The sequence below is a fragment of the Nilaparvata lugens genome, chromosome 6 (genome assembly GCF_014356525.2).
Source record: "Nilaparvata lugens isolate BPH chromosome 6, ASM1435652v1, whole genome shotgun sequence".
In the NCBI taxonomy this organism is placed as follows: Eukaryota; Metazoa; Arthropoda; class Insecta; order Hemiptera; family Delphacidae; genus Nilaparvata; species Nilaparvata lugens.
The window spans coordinates 45,621,184-45,638,557 of record NC_052509.1 but is presented as its reverse complement, the minus strand read 5'-3'; the positions used below and the strand labels follow the sequence as shown (position 1 = coordinate 45,638,557).

The 17,374-nt window shown below is 35.1% G+C and overlaps 1 protein-coding gene across 1 annotated transcript in view; it reads left to right on the top strand.

Moving 5' to 3' along the window:
- Positions 1–3,187: 3,187 nt before the first annotated feature.
- The window catches only part of LOC111050513 (SEC14 domain and spectrin repeat-containing protein 1-B), a 35,533-nt gene continuing 21,346 nt past the window's right edge, over positions 3,188–17,374 (top strand). The window contains exons 1-2 of the mRNA XM_039430888.1: positions 3,188–3,343; positions 13,910–14,109. Coding sequence (XP_039286822.1) covers positions 13,913–14,109 — 197 coding nt within the window. The 5' untranslated portion in view covers positions 3,188–3,343; positions 13,910–13,912. The remainder of the gene's footprint in view (positions 3,344–13,909; positions 14,110–17,374) is intronic.

The window sequence follows — 17,374 nt, the reverse complement described above, 5'->3', positions numbered from 1 at the left end:
AATTCAAACAATGGAAAATGTAGTGTGAAAACAATAGCAATAGTATAATCGTAGTTTTAATAAAATTATTTAGCCGCCAATCGGCATAATGTTATTCCCCTAGATTATCCTCGTTTAAGAATGAGACTTATAGATCAATTAGCAAGGAAAGTTGTGTGAGTGTACCACACCAGATTTTTTGAGCATTGCCTGGACTAGTAGGTCTACATATACGGTATCTTCAAAGTAGCTTATGAATACTATTAAAAAACGGAAATTTGAGGAATACTCTTTTATAACTTCAACACACAGCTCTCATATTTATATTGAAATATTTTTTTCAAGTTTTCTCAAAGATACATTGAGTGAGACTGTGGAGAGAGAAATTCATGTTTGCTGATGTGACAAATTCCATTTTAAACAGGACTCAAATGCCCATTCTGATCCTATGTGAGCAACTGGGTTATCAACTGCAGTGTATCACAGAATACCTGCACCCGAGAATGTTTGTCTCGGCAAAGGTCACCGCAGGTGCTCAAGGAGGCCTTAGCAAGTACTTGAAACGGTGGTTAAGTGGGTTAGCAGGAAGTGTGTGACTGCTGAACACTAAGACAAAGCATGGGAGTCGGGGAGGCGGGCGACCACTTGCAAGAAATGGCTAAGAAAACCGAGATAACAGCATCCTTTGCATTGTTAGCAGTAAGTATTAATCTTCGGGACAGTTGGGCGGGGTTCGTCTGTACATGATAATAATACTTCTAAGTTTGAGCACAGAGGAAAGAAGCACTACTTGTATGCTTATTCCGTGGTTTGAGTTTGCATCCGCTTGGAAGAGGGAACTAAGTTCAATAAAGTAATAAAATAATGAATAAATTGCTACATTTATATTTTCATCATGTAGTCATGTTGGTACTTCCAATATTGTTAATACTGTGCATACTCCAATGTAGTTGGTGTAGTTGGGTGGAGGGATAAAAGTTGAAATGATCTCTACTGCAGTACATCTTCTACACAACTTTCTCTGTCTTCTACCCTGCTCTCCTGTCCTTCTCCATGAACTTCTCCACCAGCTCTTCTCTTGACTTTGGATAAAGAAAATGAAGGTCAACGGTCTGTGATGACCAAGCAACCACTAAGGCGGCACTAGACCCTTTGCTGGAGCCACAAACCTGCCCCACCAGGACTTGATTTCGTTTCGAGTGTGTGCAAGTGTGAGTGAAGTAAGCAAGACGGCAACGTGATCTCTCTCAAAATCTTTCTCTCTCCACCACACACTCTCTCTCTCTCTCTCTCTCTCTCTCTCTCTCTCTCTCTCTCTAACCCTTTCCCTACCACCGCCTTTCACTTACCTTCTTTCTCTCGTCTATTGCCAATCCCTATTTCTTTCACCTGAGTGGTGATACGATACTGGATAACTGACCGCCTTTTACTTGTCCATCGCCTCTCAAATGCTTCCATCGCCGATCGCTCTCCAGAATCTTATCGCACCGTGTTTTTCTCCATCCTCCATCTCACCCGTTTCTCCTCTTTTTTCACCACAAACCAGCTCTGTCCCCCTTCGACCTAACCTCTTTTCTCACCAGCGCCGAATTAATAATCAGTTAGTCCTCTCAATGATCCACTCAAGTTCAGCCGTTTTCCAAAAAGCTCGACGTCCATCCACACTTCTACAGTATTGTTAGCACTTACAAACCAGCCATATGCTTGCAGTGTGGTACAACGTTCAACATAAAGTTTGCCACTTTTCATCACATGCAACTTATTAAATATTCTATGTGATAGACTACGGTACTCTTACATATTCTATACTATTTCACTAATATAAATATTCCTCTTCCTATAAACTATAAATTCAAAAAATGAAAAATGGTTTTCCAGTAGAAAACCGTTACCAGAAAATAAAATGTGAGAAGTGAGAACTCGTAGAAGTAATATTGAGATAGATATTTTTACTCAGGCTGAGATGTGAAAAACCATTCTTGATCAATAGCTCAGTGGAAAATGTAAATTGAAAAAATTAAGTTTGTGAAAGATTACTTGAAGCTCTCATAATCCTATGACACTGGAATGGATGTGTCTATAATTTGTTGAAATATATAAAATGTAATCTATTACTATTGCTGAATATTTTAATTTTTTATTTATTTCCTACAATAGATAGCCTACAACAAAAATGATTACTAGCGACTTTGTCTAAATTTTTTAATTTAAATTCTAAACTTATTTTTAATGGATATTATTTTCTATGGCTATTATTTTTACTTCCAAAACAGTTCTTGGCGAGAGATGTAGAAATATTTTTCCATAATGAAAACACAAAGATGTTGTCAAATATCCAAAGGTGTCGAAATGTTTGTGTTTATATCCAAATAAACTCATGATATATGATATATAAATAACTCATGCCTTCTATATTTGTCTTTCCACTTTTTCTAGTATAGCTCTTTCAATAGGAAGTCACAATTATGATAATAAAATTCTTGGTAAATTTTCGGTCGTCTCTTGCTATCTACAAAGTCATGTTAACTTCTTATGGTACATACATTCCACTATGCCTTGAAATTACTTTGAGAAATGTCTTTAAAATTCAACTCAGAATCAATTACTTCAGAAGTAGTCTATGAGAGACTCTTTGTACAGAACTAGAGTACCCAATAACTTTACATTTTGACAACAAAAAGTTTAGTGTAAAATATTGGCATTTTATGTACTGAAAGATTACGAGTGTGAATTTACTGTTAACCGGAGAGTGTGCGGCTCGGGTAACATGACAAGTATTTTATTTTTCGAAGAGACGAAGATCATCATTATCGCGGACCGTTCGTTAATCATCATCATCATCGGTGCCTGAGAGACTTCTTCTTCTGAGGTGAGTGAATCTTCTATCGGAGAATGACTGTTGGCCACTGTGGTGCATTTTTCGACCTGGAAATGCGTTCCTTGGAGCAAGTTCGCCCCCTCCACACTCACACACACACAAGATGAGGGAACTGCAGAATGATTTTAGGCTTCCAGTGGTGGAGAACACTCACACAACATTCTCTGTGTGAATGTGTGTGAGTTGGAGCTAGTCGCGGACCACCCTTCTGTCTCTCTCCTTTCCACACCGGTTTGTCCCGCATTTGTGCCTTGTCGAGGCCGCAGGCTCCAGCCCCCCGCCCCAACGAGTGTCCCAGAACCCCAGCAAGCCCTCGGCCTCGCTCAGTCAGTGTTCGGTCGCCTCCTCTGCAGTGTTCGGTCCGTCTGCGCTCCGTTATTATGAACACACCCTTCGCGAACAGCTGACTCTTGTCTATGGATAACTCGTCAACGCCAACCATTCATACAATGGAATAAGTCACACTGTTCTCTACCAGTCATACAAGTAAGTTGTTCTAGGAGAATAGTGCTCTGAAATACAGTACGTTTTCTGAAACTCAATCTTTCAGCCCAATCAACGAAAAAGGTCGTCTTCGTTAGAGAAGCTCGTTTTATCACAACGACAGAAATCTGGAAACAAATTATATGGATTCCCAGCTTTTCAATTATCACCTTGGACAGAACAATGTATAAGTTAATATTGATATTATACAATGTAATGTTATTTTCCAGAATTCCTAGTCCAATGGTGGTGTGAAAACCCATTCAATAATCTCCCTCCAAAAATATGTATTTTATATCTATACCTATATCAAATTTGTGGATGATTTTATTTGAATGGCTTTTATTGGAATACGCAATAAAGTTTAATCAATCACATCAATGAAACCAATTGCCATCGATAATAATGCATATTTTTCAATAATAGCTAACTTAGTCGTATAGGCTATCATATAATTTCACAATACAACTCTTTTATCATGAAGGGACAGGCTAAATGGTCGGTTATTAACTGGGGTGAAAGGATCAGCTTATGATGGGTGACAGTGGAGTGAGTTTCAATAATAGGGGTAAGGGGGCTTCTGACGTGACAATCATTCCCACATCTATAAAAAATATATAATTAGAGAGGAATGATTCTCACATCAGAAGTCCCTGATACCCCCATTATTTAAACTCACTCCACTGTCTCCCTCAGTGCTCACACAGTGTTATACACATGATTCCAGTAGAAATTGGAACTTGGGGCTTTTATTTTTTATATTTTTTCAATTTGAATTCTTGGGTGGAGGAGGGTCACTATGAAGAGTAATTTTTCAAGAAAAATGTGGTGACGAAGGGAGAGAAATGGTGACTAAGTTAAGTCTATTAGTAGTCTATTTAGATCCGATTTCATGTAAAAAATGGATCGTTATTCTACCTGCTATTGATAATAGCCCTTGGCTGTTTGGAATGGAGTAGTCGCAGCAACATTTTGGTGAACTTATTTTTTCAAACTTCGAACAAAAGGTTCAATGGGTTTGGCCGTAGGATATTCATTAGAGAGAAATGAGGCCTCTTACTATACCAAGCCTAGTTCAAGATAAAACTCCTAATACAGTCTGCCTTCAAGACAAAAACATAATTGATAATGGTCTAGTAGGTCTTGTGTATCTCTAAATTATTGTTGTGTGTAATTTCTTATTGTGTAAACAGGCTTTCGGACTAAGTTATACTCATTAAAACAAAATAATTTTATCTTCTCAAGCGGATTGGCAAAGCGCAAGTATATTACAGATTACATTATTTACAATAATCCATTATTTCTTTATAACCTTCCTTCTGTTATTCAGAAAATAATTCTTTCAAACTCACTATTTTTTATTCTCTATTCTCTCTCCAGTAAATAATATTGTTTTCATTTTCTATTAAGAAGTGTATAATTTTGATGTTGAGCTAGATGATAGGAACTAGTTTGATGGAATTACAGAGCCATTCAACTCTCTTCAAGAGTTAGACAAATTCCAATCCGAAGAGTGTGGCCTCAATACATTCATAGTTTTCTTCTCACACATCCGCCCCTTTCACTCTTCCATCACTTTCTTTAGGCTAATCGACTATTAGTTAGTCCTATATACTTATTTAGTCATTGTAAATATTAACTTTTCTTGCAGGGCTAATACCATTTGGTCCGACTGTATCATGTAGAATGTCACGCTTTAGTGCTTTCACTAATTCTCTTTCAAGATAGTATGCTTTGCATCAAAGAATGTCACATAATTCCTCAATTCCATAATCCTCTATCCACCTCTTCAAATAAGTAAATAGTTCTCCACAAAGTTTCAGGTTCAATTTGATGTTTGTTATTGTTTCTCCGATTGGTTTTGTTAGTTAATTGAAGAAGATGTTTGTGTGGAGCCTTATTTTGCACCTTTCATCAAGTATCTCATCCTCTTCTTGCCTTCAAAAATGCCTCCCATTATTATATAGCTTATCGCAATTATTACTGTAATAAGAGTTTAATCACGATCATTCGTGCCTCTCTCCTTTATTCTTAAACTCCATACTTTAGACATGCAACCTGACTCAGAAAAATATTACAGATTGAACATAATCTACTTTCAGCTATATTATGTGTGTCTACCTCTAGTTTGGAAAACTGCATCATTTTCACAAGAAACAACTGGATGTGTTTGTACGAATTATTACATACATGGTTATGTATAATACAGGATTGCATTTTAATCATTATATGCTCATTATATGATATTCCTACGTAGGTACATATTCTACCAAATAGTTGAACGAATGAGTATAAACTGAATATAATCCGTTCAGTATTTTTCAGTTATCAGTGATGATTTAGTGAAGTATTCTTATTTAATTTGGTTTTCATCTTTTCTAAATTCCTAGTTTATATTATATTTTGGACTCAAAATTGGACAAAAATCATGAAGTGAAAACATAATTTATTTTTGGGTAATTTCTATCTAAATTTAGGAAGGGAACAGTTTTGGGCTTTAAGCCTGTTGTTCCTTTCCCAATCATTCATAGTTGAGAATTATATTGTATGTATCAATGTATAAATAAAATGAATGGTCACTCCTAGAATCAGAATTACTAAATGCAATGATAAATATTATTATATTTATATTACAATTATTAATATTATTGTCTTCTATACAATGAAAACGTTTTCAAATACTCAAAATGAATATCGTCTTCAAGAATAATAAAAACTACCCAACGAAAACGATAATATTTCCGAAGATATCAGAAATTCGTAGTTAATCTGATTGATACCGTCGAATTTATAGGTTCATGATCTAGATAAGAGGATTCATATCCATCTTATCTAGACTAGATAAAAGGATTCATATCCATCAATACAATTTTAATACTCTCCACTAATATACTCTGCACTCTCCACTTAATTCCAATATAATTCAGTTGTCTCGGATATAATTAGGCCTACACTGTATATTGCACTACACAATGTATGAGGCAACTGCATTCAATACCTCCTTCAACGTTGAGTTCATGCAACTACATTCACACAAGTATTTAATTGAAAGTAAAGTTTCACTTTTATTTGAAGCTTATTTCTACAGTTTATTCTTGGCATATATCTATTATATCCGTCTCCTGTTTCGTGTCAAGACATTTCCAACAGTCAATGCTACATGAGTTATTAATAATATCGAGGTGTAGACTGTAGACGCATTGTTTTCCTATGTGACTCCACCCATTCGTGAAATGTATGTAATTATGTGTGGGCTTCTAGATGCTATTGATTCAGTTTATTACTCCATCCAGCAAAGATTTGTCTCGTACTCATAGAGCATCTATGAAGAATAATAAGTACTTTTGCTAATTTTTTTACAGAGATTTTTCATCTCTTGACCGGATGATCATACACCTAAACTCTTCCCACATTCATCCTTCCATAGGTGAATGAATGCAGTGAACTTGCATCATAGTTTCATCTTTGAAAGAGGCTCATCATGTTATTATCAGTTCCATATTGAAAACAGCAGAGTAGCCTTATAAATGACAGAAGTTACTCCCTATTCACGATTTTGGGATATAATTCTGTCTGTATGGATTGACTGCTCCATATTTCTTATAACTTTATTACGTTTTTCTTTAGAAAATAATAATTTATGAGCTTTGAATGAGTAGCCTATCAAAAATCAGTTAGGGCGTTGTCATACTAAGTTTGGTGCATGGGATTACACGTTTGTGTTACTGGAATCAAGGTTGATAAAATAAGGTCAATGTCATATTCTGAATCTGGAAAAGCAATAAATACCATTTGATGTGATATATTTGAATTCGATTAATTTTGACTAGAATGGCCGGAGCAGTTGACTTGAACAAAAAAACATGACCCTCAGTCTTCTTAATTTTGAGGTAAACAGATTCTACTAGGCTCCTGAGTGTGATGGCTACTTGAAGACATGATATTTTCTAAAAAGAAACATGCTTCTGGAGATTCATGTTCTGGTCCTTCCTACCAATAAAATCGTCATAAATATTCTATTCTACCGTATCAATAAACTAGAATCTTCTTCCATCTGGAAACATTTTTCTCCTTCAGTTGAAAGTGGGGAGAGATTTCCCATGAAATACTGTGTTGTGGATGTAAATATCCATACACGCAATAAATATTCCATTATTCATCGTGAAATTATGATCGAATGATATTGCTGAGATCATACCTCTTTGAACGGCATACTTCATTTTTTTCCAAAAAGTAAGTAGGCTGCCATCTTATACACCGTACATTTGTGATTTCAAACAGCCTAACGGAAAGTCCATAATTTATAAAGAACAGTCGGTTGTTGCCGATGAGTTGAGATCCATCATAGTATTAGTAGCCTACTCTCTAGAAGTGACTTGCGACTCTCATCGTAAAACAACAATAGCTCTCGCCTATTATCATCTCTCGTCAATACTTCTGTCTCTCTCAATCACGTATTCTCTCATCTACCATCTCACTCAGAAGAAATATTGTTCTGCAGTGTAACAACCATCATTGCAACAACTGAAACTTGACGAGTCATTTAGTAAATGATTTCTGAGAAGGTGGTACATCTGTAGTTGGGTCTCGGCTTTAATAATGATAAAGAGGCTGTAGTAATGATACCGTTCCTTTGTAGGAGTGCAAGTGCCTCAAACAGCTACACTAAACAAAGTTCACTCGCTCTTCTTTAGTTTTATTAAATCCGTCTGTTATGTTTTGTGTAGTTTTATGAACTCTGAAACTGAAATATGAAGGAAGGAACCGTTTCATTCCACTGAAGTTGAAAATCCGTGAGGCTCGAGCGTCTAAAAACTATGACGAAACTCCGCTTCAAATTGATGGCAAGTAGTGCCAGTGTTGGAGAATGTTTAAAATGCTTGCTGGAATATTCCATGCTATTGCAGCAAGTTTATTCTTAGGTGAAGATTGCGTTGCTGCCGCCTTGGACTTAACTTGTAAGAACGTGCTTTCTAGCAGAAAGTATCCGAAGAGTCCTGAATAATCCATGCTCAACGACCGACGATAAGGCATGGAACTGCGGTTTTAAATTTTCTCAGTCGACAAATTCACTCATTATGACTGCCACGCTAACTGGCCAGCTCAGGTGTGACAAGAATTTTACTACAGGAATAAATAAACCCGTTCACAGGTTTTCAGTTTATTTCTTCTGTGCACTAACTGCTCGGTGAAATGATAAAAATGTAAAAAGCTGCATTCAGTTGATAGTTGAACTAGAAGATATAAGGTTTAGTTATAATATCAAATTTGAGACAGTCGTTCATCTGGATCATTTTAATTGACGGAAAACATTTCAAATCGAAACATAGTCTGCTATTCGTAACATCTTTGAGTCCTGACTTTACTAATCCTCTTCCTAAATCAGATCATATCTTGTGTACCGATGGATCCAATGCTAGAAAAGACCACTCAGGGTAGGACACTGATGATTGATGATTTGAGAATCAATGATGAGTTTTTAATGAAGTTTTTCGTTTACTTAGGATATCTGTATTATACTTGACAGTCTGTACATGCATGTTGCCATGCCACAGAATGAATACTTGAAATAATAATTTTTCCATGAAACAAAATATAGGAATTATTGATTTGTAATGATATCTGATAAATCACCGTAGCTTTCTATATTGATAATATGCTATTTGTAACCTGAGAGGTAGGTAGCAAGAATAGTCCTAACAAGATTGTAATACTGTATTAGTAGATTCAGAAATCTTGAATCGTGATGCAATGGAAAATCTACCATGATATCCTGGAAACTTCAGGATTCTATTCTGAGATTTGTGCAACAAACGTTTCTAATTTTTCTCTATAATCGGTAAAAAAAATTCAAAAACTTTCTATTCAGGTAATCTATTTAGGACCCAGGTTGAGAATATTTCAACATTTGGTTGGGATGAAGAAAAATGTGAGTAAACAAATTAGCATGAGGTTGATAAACTGGATAGCAAGAGGTGAATGTTCTTGAGAGACTTGCTTGATGATGTCATAGCCGAAGTACATGTACCATGGTATTGGCTTGGCATGCTTCCACGTTCATACTCCGCTATTGATTGATGAGATTGTATCCTTCGGCTATAAAAAGAAAAAAAGCAAGAATTAATTTTATCAGACTTGTGATTTTGCATTCATTAATTGTTCAAAACACATAACAGGCTCACAGGCTGGAGTGTTTTGACCCTTTTTGGAAATATCCGGTAGCTGTTAAGATCTACATAACAGGGCGGAGATTGAAGATAATATTATGAATATTCATTGGTTTGCATAACTAGAGAAGAGAAGGAATTCGCTTGATTGGTGCAAAAACTTTCCAATCGAAATATTATAAATTTGTTTCACAAAGGAAAATACCAATTTTTCCATAATTACAGCTTTATTACTAATATCAGCCTAGTTTCGGCTCTTGAATTCCTCTATGGTTATTGACATCACGAAATCGGTAATCTTTGGAGAGTAGTACTCGAATTTATGGAGTTTGGGAAAATATTTTATGGGATTTCAATAAGCAATGCAATTGATTATCCAATAGTAAATGATAAAAGTTAGTTGACTTTTCCCGATGGCTTCACTGATTCAACTGAGTTCTATTCATATCTCCATGAAAAGACTTGAAATTATCATAACAATTTCTAGTTTTATAATTTCAATACTTAATCGCAATTTCATGGGAATTGAAATTGATGGAACAAACAGCCCATTATAAATTGATTGTTAATAGATAATTTCAACGACTTCTTGCTAATTAATATTTAATCGTTTCCTTTTAATACACTAACTATCTATCTAGAGCTCCTCAAAATATTGACGCACTTTATTAGTATGTGATTATTCTCATACTTCTCAATTAGTAGTAATTTTATTAATGTTGGAAAATATTTTATGTTATCAGCCTTCATTCTTCAGATTTGATTCACGCACAAAACACATGTGTGATACAGTATTGTCAAAGATTACACTAACGACTAGCGTTTTGTCAGGTCCGTTCAGACTTACAACTGATATAGAACAATCTCCACTCTTGTTATACGCACGTAGATATCCTCAATTTCCATCTATCTTACTCAGTCGAGAACATATTACAACAGTTACAACAGAGAACATCGTGTCAGTGAAGTAAGATTTGAACATTTTTTGAAGATCATCACAGATTGCAAGGTAACAAAATTATTGCATGCTTCAAGACTACCTCTTTTTGACAATATTCCTGTATAAACTTTCAAGTAAAATGGACCAATCATCAGTGTTGTCCACATGAGCCACATACGATTATTGGTGATTACATATTTCTTGTAATATTGTGCAACATAGTAGTAAAACTAAATAGAAGTTAGATAAAAGCCTATCACTATTGAATAACTAAATGAGAGAATAAAATTTCCTTGTTTCATACATCATTTTCCCGTTTTCATACATCATCAATATGTATATTTCCTTTACGGTCAGTTCCAGTGGAGCTTAAAATAACAAGATGGATATAATGGGCCGAGGCCTGGACAATAAATATTGAACTTAATTAATAAAAAATACCGTACTAATGCAAGTGAATACATTTATGGTATACTATACACGTGAAGTGTGAGAGCACTAGTTTCTGTATTACAAAGCGAACTTCAAGAGCTTTCATAGAGCTTTTAAGCTCTATTGAAACATGCTCCTACTGATTTAATATTTTTATTATTCTAGATTAGAAGAAAAAAATATTTCTTATCTGTTGAAAATAACAAAGAAGGAAAGAGGACTTTCCTGCATGAAATATCAAGGAAATTTTCGCATGAGAAAATCAATGTTAATAAAGTAGCACAAATAATCCCTGTACTCAATAATAAATAGGACATTCCAACTTCATCTCGTTGCTGCGTTTGTAGAATGATAGTGCACGTATTCGTATTCACTGTAATACATCCCAGATTGTTGAATTATTGTTGACAATCATCTTGAGAAATGTTCCGTGACGATTCATGTTCATGCTCAGAACTCACCACACTGATGCAGCTACTCGTGACTGTCGTTACCTCGTGAGCAGATGATAACATTCTGCACTCTACGACTATAAATACCTCTTCAACGTGACCACTGCTCATTTCAATTGGTAAAGGTCGAAACACGACAATCGATAAGTGCATTCAAATATCACTTTTGCAACCAGTGATTGGCCTGTGATGAGCTAGCTAACCAAAGCAAACATGCATTTTACTTGTTGAGTGTTGAATGTAACCAATTTCAGTACCCTAGTAATACTACAATCCACGGAAAATTGGTAAATATAATTGAAGATAATTGATTGGATAGATAGTAGATATAATTGCAACGTCGGTTTTTCATAATTATTTCAGTGGATATTATGGACCAACTTGGATTTGATTCTGAAAGTTCTGGTGAATCGACTGTAGTCAGATGAATTTTTATTGTCTCCCTTGAACTGATTTTTCAGTCGTCTGAACTGTGGACTGGAAGTAATATCTTAGCTGTAGCAGACACAGTATGAAACAACTAGGTTACTTGAGAATTTTTCAAAAGCAATGATTATTTCTACTACACAGACCACACCAGTGCATGTTATTGCGCTCTTCGATTCTATAGTGTACAGGTATTGGATTAACCTATTCTCCAACACAGTAGTAGGCTATTTGAGATTCAATTAGCACTGCCTCTATTTGGAACGAAGGTCAAATAAGCAGCAACGCTCGTTTATAGAAGGCTTTTTTAATGCTGAACTCTTTGACGAAGAAGGCAATGTAATGACCTCTGTAATATTTCACTACACCTCTATCTCCGCTTGAACTACTTTCTCCCCTATACCAACCAACTCAACCACATTCCAGCCTCGACAGCCCAATAACACTTTGCTTGTTCAGTGTCTAGAGCTATTTTCAAAATAAGTGATCATTTGTTTGGATTTCGTACAAACTATGTTCAAGGGTTTAAGCAAAAAATAGTGCCAATATCTGTTTTATTACTTGGGGATAGGCCTTTTCTGCATCATCAGAAATATGTATTGTTAATATGATTTACACAGAGATACGCAGAAATTGATCATTTATGTAAAATTACTGTTGAAGAATTTTTCTAAAATTTACCTGCAGGCCATACTGTTAATATAGTATTTATATACATTTAGCCTGCACTACTCTTGCCAAAAAATTTTTAACTATCTTAAATAATGAAGGATTCAATAAGATTCCAGGATTTTGAAGATACATAAATCACCTCCCTAGCTGAATCCAGATGGAGAAAAATTTCAAAATTACGTCTATGCGATCTAGTAACGGTAATAAATGACCTCAGGTTAACAATTTTCTTTTTAGTTGCTAGATGTCGTTGTCTGTCCAAGGTCATCGAAGTTGCGAGTTCACGTGCAATTTCATCAAGACAGATTAGACGCATACTCTTAGCTTCATACCTTCATATAGGCCTATTTAATTAAAAAAAAATGGAATCTGAAAGTATTATGTATTAAATTACTAGAATATTCTATTTAATAGCCTACGCAGTACCTGTACCTAGCTCTGAAAATATAATAGTGTTTCTTATATAATTTTTTCGAGATTTACTGGTAACTATTGAATAGATGTTACTTATTGGATACAAGAGACCGCTAATTATCGTGCTCATCCTGTCATCCAAATACAACATACAAAAGAAATTGATCCTTATGGAAGAAGCACCAACACTTACAATAATTTATTTAATTAATTTTTTTTTTGATACAATTACAAATCATATGAATATGATCGGGATAGAACAACAGGCATAGCCCAAAACTACTCTGTTCCCAAATTTTGATAAATAATAAAATGTCCGAAATAATAGGTTATGCTCTTACTGAGGAACGTTAAAGTTCAAAGTTCTGTCCAAAAATATATATGAGCTAAAATTTTTGAATTTGGAATGATTATTTCATTTACAATTTCCACCTGAAACAAATCCTGTCGAGACAATGATCTTACAAAGTCTCTCAATCTCAAAGCACTCATCATTCACATCGATACAAGCACTGAGAGCAGGTTAAAATATATACGGCTCTATATGAATAACTTCTTCACTATCCCAGCCCCTTATTTTAACAGAAGATAGGTACAATCTCCAAATATTATTACATGGAACAGGGGGGCCTACCCCCTCACAAGCTCATGGACGCAGCCCCACAGAAATGGGAAACTTTTTTCAAAATTAATCTGCTAAAAAAAATGCTTGATAAAAAAAATTGCAGTCAGTAGTCATTCTAAATACTGCTGAGCTATCTTGGGACCCCCCAAGATTTGATTTTGGGACCCCCCCCCCCAAAAATAATTTTAAGGACGCTGTCTGCGTCCAAGCCCCTACTCAGGGCAACCTCTGTATAGAATTACTTGTAAGGAAGGTACCCTTTTTACTTTGTTTGAGACACGAATCTATTTTAAATAATTCCTCTCTAATAGAAGATCACACTACAGTGATTTATTTGTTCATTTTCAATTTCTAATTATTCTTGTGGCAAGGTAATGTGAATAAATACGCTCAGAAGTGGATGTTAAGAATAATGTATTTACAGAGAATGTTGTGTTTCAGGAGATGGAGAGCCCCGGCGTAATGGAGGCCGTACAGTCTCGGGCCGCCGTGATGCCAGGTGGGCGGGACAGGGAGGAGAGGCCACTGATAATAGTGCCAGTGCCAATGGAATCGAGTCTATCCAACAGTAATGGCACTGTGCTCATATGCACAACTGACAAACTGGAGACTTGCCTCAAGTATTATATGTCCATATTGAGGTAAGGGATATTATCAGAAACATAATATTTCCAAACTTTGCAAATTGGGTTTATGAGGTGAATTTCACTTGAGATGATGATGGAAAGATTGTCTTAAGGTGCGTACACACTTATACGTCACGAGTACGTGCATTCCACTTGTAATCAGCTTGTAATACTCATTATTATCTGTATTTTGTGCAGCAGAGGGAGTAAGATTCAGATATTATAATAAGCATCAGCTGATGAAAGCGAAATGCGTGTGATCGTAGCGCATTAAACTGTACGCACCTTAAGAGTCTCTTGAATCCAATCATGAAAAGAAAATCAAATTTTAACAGATATTCATTGACATGATTAAATATTGTACTGAAAAAAAATCATTCATCAAATAGTTGTTCAATGAAACTCAACTTCAATTGAAAATAATTACAAAACTTGCAGGTAGGCCTCTTATAATATTGAACATCCTATTAGGGTGGGAACACTCAGAGCGGTCAGGCGTTCAGGGCTCCGCGTTCTTGAAAACTGAATACATGAAAACGGAAGTTAATTAGTACAAGAGACCGATTATTTGATTGATTCTATTCCTTTATTAGGGCGGAGTTGGGACTCCAGGTCCTCCAGGGACTCCTGGTAAGGGTAGAGAGAGAGAGAGAGAGATTAGATTAGATGAAAGTTATTTTTATTCATGTATGTTACAGTAGAGAGAAAGACGCTCATCTTATTATTAAATTGATACTGAAGCTACATATCATAGCGCTTTGTCTCACAGTAACTTGTTCTCCTTCATTTCCAATCCAATAAGAACGCTTATATTCGAATGCCGCCATTTTCCCATAGGAAGAACGTGGACAGCAGAACTCTGAACGCCTTACCGCTCTCCGCTCTATGTGTACCACGCTTATCTAATTTAGGATGTAGGTCTACCCATCTTAGAAGATTTATTAAGTGCGGCTCTAGTCCAGTAGCAAATAGAAGAGCAATAACCTTATGACAGGTGACAAGGCGACAAGTAATTCAAGAATTTCTTGTGGCTGTATCACACACACATATATATATATCAGTGAGAAAATGTAAGCTTTCACAGGTTTCTCCAATAATTTTTATAATCATCAAACAAGAAACTGTGAATCTCTATACTTATAAAAGGCCAAGTAGCCCAGTCAATAAAGGTTTTTTCGATCCGAAAATTAAATAAAAGCTGAATCTTTCACCATCGATAGAACCCTCCCAGAGGGTCATTCTCCCAAAAGTCCCAAGAAATCCCCTTGGAGCTTTCCCCCCTAGCCCCCCTCAAAGTTGAAAAATGCAGGTTATCACGGTAAAACAATTATCTCTGTACCCATTGATCGGAAACAGTTCTATCATATGTCATTCCATTTGTTACATAGTGGACTACAATATTAGTTATATCCAATTTTTCAATAAAATTAACAGTTTTCTTGATAAAATGATATATATTTAAAAATTTAGGGGCTTTGCGATTTGATTTTTTCGTTTTCTTCGATTAACTTCAAAGCAAGTAGTTTTAAAGGAAAATGAGCCAAATAAATAATTTAGCCACTCTCATTGCAAATCCATTGATGTATATTGTTATATATTTGCGATTCGATTTGACATCGTGGAAGGGAGAACAGTCGACGCGGAACGGCGCGGCTGAATCTCTTAGCCATAGTAAACAGCAAACTGGAAATCAATTATCTCTGTAACCATTAATCGGGAAAAAATCTATCATATTATGTCATTCGATTCGTTAAATTAAGGACTACAATACTAGTCGGATTCATTTCCTCAATAAATCGAACAGTTTCCTTGATGAAATAATATAATGTAAAAATTAAGGGTTTTTCGATTTGATTTTTTTATTTTCTCCGATTAACTTCGAAGCAAGTAATTTTAAAGAACAATGTGACGAATAATTAATGTAACCACATCCATTGCGAATCCATTGATGTATATTGTTATATATTTGCGATTCAAGTTGACGCTGTGGAAGGGGAAACAGCCTACGCGGCTGACTCCCTTCAGCATAGTAAACAGAATAATACTGCTGTCTACATTGCATCTCATTTACACTATGGCGCTCGAAACAATCAATTTTGTTTATTGTTTTGACATGCGCTGTATATAGATTTTCACTTTTCAATACTGTAAAAAATATTACAATTTTCTTGATTTAACCATGCTCATGATAAAAATCAGGATTTCGTTGTTTGCTCACAGAATTTATTATATTAATTTGAAGAGTGCCTTCTCCATATGAGTCAGAGGTAACACAATTATTTGATAACTCTAGTTTCAGATATTGATATTTTTCAACGAAGTTTCATGATATATTATGTGTCCTACTCCTTCATCTTATCCTTATTTTGTGAAAAATGAAGATTCAAAATTTATTTTCATAGCTTTTCTTGTGTTTTATCTTGTTCCATCACGCTTTATAATCTGAACACTTGATAATGGAATGAATATCATCAGATCACGTGAACGACAAAAATAAAAGGGTGGGCCTACCTGAGATACTATTTATGATAACACTGTACTCCTGATAAGTTGAAAATTTTCAAGCTGAAAGTAGATTAATTTGTTGCACATTCGGTTCAAATATTAAAAAATGTTACCAAATATTACCAATATTATCACATATAGTGAATTACTCTGAAGCTTTCTATTCTCACTGAACATGAAGAGGCAATAACAAGCCAGAATCGCAGTTCCGTTCAAATCATTATTATCAGAGCTTTCAAATTGATGCTATGTAACTATGGATGTTATCCCCATCTCACAATTTCCCTATTTATCCTTATCCTGATTCAGAATAAAGTAGTTGATCTCTATAATCACAAAAATCAATGTACAGTACCTATAATAAATAGTAAAAATAAAAAAAATTTCTAGTAATAATGCAACTTTTTCTAGGTACGAATTTCAAGGCTCATAAAATGACTTTTTCTCAATCACAGGCAGAAATTCCAATGATCATCATAATAGTAATTTAATAAAAAATTGTTTGTATTGTACATTGTTCGACGTAAGATAAGCTACATCTTTAAGGTAATCAACGTATTTAGGATTATCATGTTTATGAATGAAAGCGAGACTGTGATAGAAGATTAGTCAAAGTGAGATATAAAAATTATATACAATGCATATTTCTGATCAACTATAATTACAAAATGATAGTATGAAGCCGAAATGAATTGAGCAACTGAATTTCAAAGTTACTATCCACTGTTCAAATCGCACTGTGATTTCCTTTTACTTCCAAATGGATTTGAATTGA